The sequence below is a fragment of the Trifolium pratense genome, linkage group LG2 (genome assembly GCF_020283565.1).
Source record: "Trifolium pratense cultivar HEN17-A07 linkage group LG2, ARS_RC_1.1, whole genome shotgun sequence".
Lineage (NCBI taxonomy): Eukaryota > Viridiplantae > Streptophyta > Magnoliopsida > Fabales > Fabaceae > Trifolium > Trifolium pratense.
Window position 1 is genome coordinate 55,104,725 of NC_060060.1, and position 7,808 is coordinate 55,112,532.

At 33.9% G+C, this 7,808-nt stretch overlaps 2 protein-coding genes across 2 annotated transcripts; one reads left to right on the top strand and one right to left on the bottom strand.

Moving 5' to 3' along the window:
- Positions 1-251: 251 nt before the first annotated feature.
- On the bottom strand, positions 252-2,261 carry LOC123903949. The gene has a single exon (XM_045953636.1). It carries the CDS (start codon positions 1,924-1,926, stop codon positions 625-627), a length of 1,302 nt encoding a protein of 433 aa, XP_045809592.1. The 5' UTR covers positions 1,927-2,261; the 3' UTR covers positions 252-624.
- Positions 2,262-5,646: 3,385 nt separating this feature from the next.
- Positions 5,647-7,511, top strand: LOC123904973. The gene has a single exon (XM_045954576.1). The coding sequence runs from the start codon at positions 5,679-5,681 to the stop codon at positions 7,509-7,511; it is 1,833 nt and encodes a 610-aa protein (XP_045810532.1). The 5' UTR covers positions 5,647-5,678.
- Positions 7,512-7,808: the final 297 nt, after the last annotated feature.

Below are 7,808 nucleotides of genomic sequence, written 5' to 3' on the forward strand. Positions count from 1 at the left end.
AATTAAGATACGAATTAAGAAACGAAGTATATTGATTTTTCATAATATAAAGATTTCTTTTGCGCAAATAAAAGATATTTTTAGAGAAGACCTTTCAACACGATGACCTCTGCTTCATGGTTGTAGCTGAAGACCGTCTACCCTGAACGACTCTCTATGCGGTGTAACGTTGTTGCATGCTTAAATTATCATAATCAAATTAGAAGAGATTCGTATCATTTCATTTAAACACTCTTAAATACAATATAAAAATTTTAATATGATGAATTGTAAAATTATAATCATATAACACTACAACCTATAAATACAACGAACCTTAATGTTGGCTTAACTAATAAGCCAAAGCCTTGCGGCATTACATTAAATCACATTTTCCAATAAGATCGATACTCCATTCTGTCATTATTATAAGAAAATTTTATTTTTTAAATTTATTAAATAATTATTATATCTAATTTATAATATTTTATAAATTAGATATACATGAAATTATTCAATCAATCTAAAGAATAGAAATTTACATATAATAGTAACCAAAAAAAGTAAACTACTCTAAATAAATCCGAATTCTTAATCCAAATGATGTAGGAAAAAATAACAACATTGTAATTTTTGTAAGTATAGCTAATTTTTCTTCCCTTCTTCTCCACCTTCTTCCAAATAAGTCTTTTTCCTTCTCTCAGCAGTAGCAAGTAAACAAATAAGAAAAAAACACGTGGCATAAATCCCGTGAATTTTCCAATTAGTCTTAGGAGGTTGCCGCAACACGACTTTATGAAACACCGTCATATAGTAATGTAGCCCAACAGCAAAGCCCACAAAAGTTTGGGCCAGGCCCAATAACTTCGAGCCCAAACCACAATCAGTTGAAAACACCAAAAGAAGATACATTACAAGCAATAAAAGATAAAGAAAATAAGCAAGTGTTTGAATAACCTGCAGGATAAGATAGGTGGACTGCGAAGTAGAGTAGAAAAACCTCAAAGGCTCAAGACCAGTGATTAAAGAAGAGAAACAAAGAATAGAAAAATAGATTGATAAATAAGCTTGAATGAAAATTAAGAGCTTTTGAAGAGAGAAATAAGCTTTAATTTTGTTGAAAAGAAGTGATGCTAAAAGTAAAGGAATTAAAACACATGCAAAAGAGAGTAAAGTTGCTATGGTTGGTGCGTATTTATTTCCAACGTAAGGTTTGAAATTTTTTGTGATTTCTTTGTTGGCTTTTGTGATGTAAGCTTTTGAAGTTGTTGAGATTTTTTCTAAATCTGGGAGAAGTGTTTGTTGGAATTTTATTGGTAGATCTTTAAACTCTGAAACGAAATCAGTGTCTTCTTCATCGAAGAACCAGTTACTAGGTTGTGTTTGTTTCTTGTTACTCTGTTTTTTGCTCTGTTCTGTTTTTGTGGCGGTGGTTTTTGATGTTTTGTTCTTGTTGTCACTGCCACCGCCACTTGTTTTCTTGACAAGATCTAATGAAGTTGATTTTGTGGAGTTTTTGTTGTTGTTGGAGGAGGATTTTGATGTTGAATTTAGTTTCTTGGTTTTGAAGTTTGTGGAGTTGAGTTTTTTGAGTGAAGTGTCGGTGGGTTTTGAATCTTTTGATGATTTTGTTTGGTTTTTGGAGATAACGTTGTTGGTATTGGATTTGATGGTTTTGGTTTGGTTTTTTGAGGAAATCAGGTTATTGTTTGGTTTGATCAACTTGGTTTGGTTTTTGGTACTACTGGATTTCTTTTTTTCAACTTGAAACTCTTGTTCTTCTTGTTCAGCTTCAAACTCTAACATTGTTCTTGTAGAACTTGTTAACTGTTTTCTATTGAGTTGTTGAGATTGAGAGGTGGCAGTGAAAGAAAGAATGGAAAGAGAGAGGAAGAAAAGAAGAGAGAGGAGAAGTTTAGTGCGACCAAAGTACAGTAGTGGAGCCATTGTTTGTGAAATGGTGCTACACACTGGTTGGTTTGTTTTGTATAGTATAAGACTATAAGATCTAAATGTATATTATGTACATATGAATGATGGGGAGAGAGGGAAAAAGGGTCGGCAGAGTGAAGAATCAGAGATTAATGGTAGTGATGAATGGTTTTATAGTTTGTTGAGTGAGATTGGAAATATTTATTGCGAAAGTGGGAAGATGGTGGAGAAAGGTGAGACCCATCACATGGTGCATGGAGACACTGAATGCATTATAGTAGTAGAATTGCTTACTCACACAAACGCGCTTTTACATGTGCTTAAATCCTTCTTATCTTACTCCCATTTTCTGTGCTAATCAAGTGTGCTTAATTACTCACAAACTCTGTTCTCACTACTAAGTGGAAGTGCTAATTAAGTCGGCATATTTGTTTCATAAGTCATAGCTCAACTAAAATAAAATGTCGAAATTATTAGGCCGGACGTCGTGACCTGGGTTCGGACCCGGAATCAGTGGCGTCTACACACGTGCCACATGTGCCACAATTATGTGAGTTTAATTTCAGTGGATTTATCACTTCATCTGAGAAAAAAAATAAGCGGGCATATTTTAACACAAACTGGTCTTATTATTATTTTGACACGCAACAATTTTTATTTATTTATTTAGAATGTTAACATGTGTCTGGAACATGGAAAGAAGATAAAATAAAACTATTCAATTCCGAGATTTTATTTAGTTTTTGACAAATTCACTTATGTAATGGTTAAGACACCATCAACACTTCATTTAAGTGGTAAGACTCATGAAACTCTTCAAGTTTGTAGATTCACATAATTATGCGTATAAAAAATTTTAGTTGAGAAGGGAGAATATGTCTTACTTTTATAAAAAAGGCTTAATTAGTCTTTTGGCCCCTTAAAAGATATTTTAGGTTTCATAATGGTCACTTAAAGAAAAAAAAAGTTCGGATTGGTCCCTTAAAGACACATTTGTTTCTCAATTGGTCCTTTCCGTCAATTTTTTACAAAAAAACGGTAGTTTAGTTGACTGAATTGTGGATGTCATTAAGTGTAAGTGGTTCACCAAAAACCTTATTAATTTTTAAAATTTTAACCATTTGAATTTTTTTGTTATATTTGGAGTTAAAATTTAACGGAAAAGACCAATATGACAAACATATATGTCTTTAAGGGACCAATCCGTGCCTTTTTTTCTTTAAGGGATCAATCCAGACCTTTTTTTCTTTAAGGGACCATTGTGAAACATAAAATATTTTTAAGGGACCAATTAACTAATTAAGCCTATAAAAAATGACGATAAAAACTTCACAGAGAGTGTACCGGGCCATGGACCAGGGTGTGATTTGTTAAGGCCCAATACGAAAAAGCCCAATGGGAGCATCTAAAGGAGAAATGTGAAAACAACCATGAAAAACACATGATAAGCGTGATCCACCATGACTTGGAAAAGAAGGAAGAAACTTGGAGAAGAAGGAAGAAGCTTGGAGAAGAAGGAAGAAGCTTGGAGAAGAAGGAAAGTAACCGCCCACTACCCATGAATTCCTCTCCAAGCAAGGCGGTTATCAAGCAACAAGAGGGAGATGTTTTGCCTATAAATAGGATCTTCTTCAAGAGAACAAGAGAATTTTTCACGGATTCTACATAGACTCACTCTCATCATGAGAAACCACCATATTTTCATTCTTGTAAAGAGATTCAATTTCTTCTCCGACATACTTGTATCAGTTATCAATCTTGAATAATACAAACCCCTATGTTCTGATCGAATTCTGACTTATAAAACTTCCAGGGTTGTTGGGATTGAACTGAGTGTAATCACACCATTTAATCAATAATACAAACCCCCTTGTTTTTTACCAGAACATTTTGGCGCCCACCGTGGGGCTGCGGTAAAATCATTTGATCCCAGCCTATCACAGCAACTAGACGAAAAATCAAACATCTTCACATGGCTGGAGAGCATGAAAACAACGATAATTCTAGCGATAACTGTTGAGGCAAAATCCACTTTTGATGTTTTAAAGATTACAAACATCTTTAATTATATTTTAAATGATTCTGATCATTTTGTTATCTAACAAGTGCTTTTGAGTGGCATAAGATTAATAGATTCTAACAAACCATTTGCAAAGTAAAAATCCTGCAAAGCTGTTTCAAGACCATTCTAAGAACATTCTCAGCAGACAGACTGCAGCTTTTGTCAAATAAGCACGTTTTGGTATAAGTGCTTTTTAGGTTTTAAAGTCAACTAAGAACAAAACAAATAAGCACTTTACAATGGATTTATGGACCAAATCACTACAGGAAATAATCTCTTTTGGGATCAACAACATGTGATGGACTTTAAGATATATGCTTTTCTAGTCACTTGTCTTGGAGGAAACTATGAGCTTTGATCAAACATAGTATTGGCCATCCAATAAGCTCATCTGATAAGAGATCATGGACCAATCACAATGGAACAACCAGAATTATTCTATGAGTTGTAATGGTACTTGCAAAAGGACCATCTTGGAACATTCTTCAATGTGGTGTCATAGAAGTACATTTTGTCTCATTTGCTCATGTACTATTCCAGCTGGTTTTCTGCTCATGCTAAAGGCTACCTCTGATCATCTCTTAAGCTATTAAACAGCTGCACACCACAAAGGAAGGAAGGATGAAGGTTCATCACCTTGGCTGTTGCAGGCAAGACAGTTTCAAGACTGTTCTAAGACCAATGCAAGACTGATCTGCACACAGTTTTTTCAAAACCATCTCCAACTGTCATAAGCCTTTTTCTGAGCATACAAACGGCTATATCTGATACATGACAGTGGAAGGATGTAAGAAACAACTCATATACACTTGGCAACAGCTCATACTTATTTGGATCTTATGGATCAAAGCTAAAAGGAAATCAAGACTGTTCCAAGACTGAACAGAGAATCTGCACATTATGCAGAAATTGTCTGCTGCATATAGAGCACTGAGTAACAGCTCTATTTTACTCTCTAACTGATATACTTGAAGGCCAAGCTTCAAACTCAAGCAAGCATCTATAAAAGGCAATCAAGTCCAAGGGAAAGAGCAAGAGTTTCCAAGCAATTCAAGCAATACATATCTCACTAAACCTCTTTAGCTCAAAGTCCTTTTATAGTCACTCTTTTGTAAATCTGAGTTCAAATCTCTTTAGAGTGCTTTTCATCTAAGCTTCTCTTTTATAGTGAGTTTGATATTAAGCTTAGAAACAAATCATTCATATTGTAATTGCTCAAGTCAATACGTGACTATTGATTGAGTGTAGATTGGTCAAGTTGACTAGGAAAGTTCAAAGCTCTAGGAGCTTTGGTAAGTTGTTGATCTTAGGTCAAGATCAAGGTGATTGTGTAAGTTTTGGATCTGTAACATTCAAGTGATTCTAGTGGACAAACTCACAGGAGGTGGGGACTGGACGTAACCCAAAGATTAAGGGTGAACCAGGATAACTCTTTGTGTTTATTCTCTTTCCCTTAAACTTTTATTTTCTGCATCTGTTTTTCTTTACACAGCACAGATCATTCTTAGAACGATCTCACTGAGCACAAAATTAATTTTATTACTAACCTTTTAATTTTGTGACTTAAGTTTAAATTTAAAAAGGTTCACAATTCAAACCCCCCCTTTCTTGTGAAAAACTTTGCTACTTCAATTGGTATCAGAGCACTGCCTCTAAAGGTTGAGCATCTAACAAGTGCTTAGAGGAAAAGATTCAGGAAGGAAGTATGTCAAAACCTGCAAAGTTTATTTCAGAAGGTGGATCATCAACTAGGCCACCACTATTTGAAGGAAATGACTACTACTACTGGAAAGATAAAATGGAGCTATTCCTAAGATCACAAGATAACTACATGTGGTCAGTCATTGAAAATGGAGAATACACACCTTTGGCAAAAGATTCTACCACTCCAAAGCCTCAAGCTGAATGGACAACCACTGAAGCAGACAGGGTACTCTTAAATACTAAAGCTCAATTATTTATTAAAAGTGCTTTGTGCAGGGAAGAATATGACAGGATTATGCAATGCAAAAATGCTAAAGAAATGTGGGATACTCTCAAAACTCATCATGAAGGAACCAGTCGTGTCAAAGAAACAAGAATTGATATTGGTGTAAGAAAGTTTGAGTTATTTGAGATGAAGGAAGATGAATCCATTGATCAGATGTATGGAAGATTCACCATCATCATAAATGAGCTCAACTCTCTTGGAAAAACATACACCACACATGAAAGAGTAAGAAAAATACTAAGATGTCTACCTAAAGAATGGAGACATATAGTAACAGCCATCACAGAGTCAAAAACTCTCTCTGAAGTTAAAATGGAGGACTTGATTGGCTCTTTAAAAGCTCATGAAGCAATACTTCAAGAGGATAAATCTCCAAAGAAAAAGATGATTGCATTAGACTCTCAATCAGAAGAATGCCTTCAACAAAATGAAATCTTCTCTAACAAAGATCTGATTGATGAAGACAATGAGGAAGAATTTGCACTTCTGTCAAGAAGAATTCAAAGACTCATGATGAGAAGGAATCAAATGAGGAGAACATTTCCAAATAAAAGAAATGGTGCAAAACCTGAAGTTGACATGAGCAAAATCCAATGTTATGGATGCAACCAATTTGGACACTACAAGAGTGATTGTCCAAAACTTAGAAAACCTCCTGTCAAGAAATCAATGATGGCAACCTGGGATGAGCTAGATGAACTACCAGAAGAAGAAGAGCAAGAAGCAAATGTATGTCTTATGACAAGATCAGAAACACAAGAGGTAAACCCTGAAACTTGCTCTTCATGTCAAAAAACTGAATATTTATTTGATAATCTTTTTCATGATAGCTTAAAATTAAATGAAAAATATGATCAACTTCAGGAAGTTGTAATCAAAATTTCAAAAGAAAAAGAGGAATATAAAACTGAGAATGAATTATTAAAAGACATAATTAAAAACATGGAAATTGCTCATAAAAGAAAATTAGAAGAACTTAAAGAAAATCAACAAACTAATTCTAACATACAAGAAGAAAACAAAATACTAAAAAGGAATGTTTTAAAACTTGAAAATGATATAACCAAATTTGTAAAGTCTACTAAAACCCTTGAAAACATTTTAGGATCTCAGAAAAATAGTTTTAGTAAAACTGGCCTAGGTTTTGAAACTTACAATAATCAAAGAATTTACAATAAATTTTTTGTTCCTAATAAACCTATATACAAATGTTCTTACTGTCATAAGGAAGGACATCTTGAACCTTTTTGTTACAGAAAATCTAGACAACAAAAATATCATAAGAGAAATTTTTCAGAACGTTCTCAGAACAATCTTAACTCTTCAGAATGTTCTCAGAACAATCTTAAAAAACAGACTTCTAAACATATATATAGGACCTCTTCTTATCAACATAAGAAAAGTCATTATAACACTAACCATCAAGGACCCAAAAAGATATGGGTACCTAAAAGCATGCTAAAAACATATGCAGGAATGTCTTCTCACAGTCAAGAAGAAGCCATGGTACTTGGACAGTGGCTGCTCCAGACATATGACTGGAGATAGACAAAGCTTTCTTTCCTTTGAAAAGAAAGAAGGAGGATCAGTTACCTTTGGCAATAATGAGACAGCCATCATCAAAGGTAAAGGTACAATTGGTAAGATAAACTCTGCTAAAATTGAAAATGTTCATTATGTAGAAGGCCTTAAACATAACTTAATAAGCATTAGTCAATTGTGTGACAATGGTTTTGAAGTTATATTTAAACCTGATACATGTGAAATCAAACACTCATCTTCTGACAAAATTCTTTTCAATGGATCAAGAAAGAAAAATGTTTATATCATATACTTAGATGAACT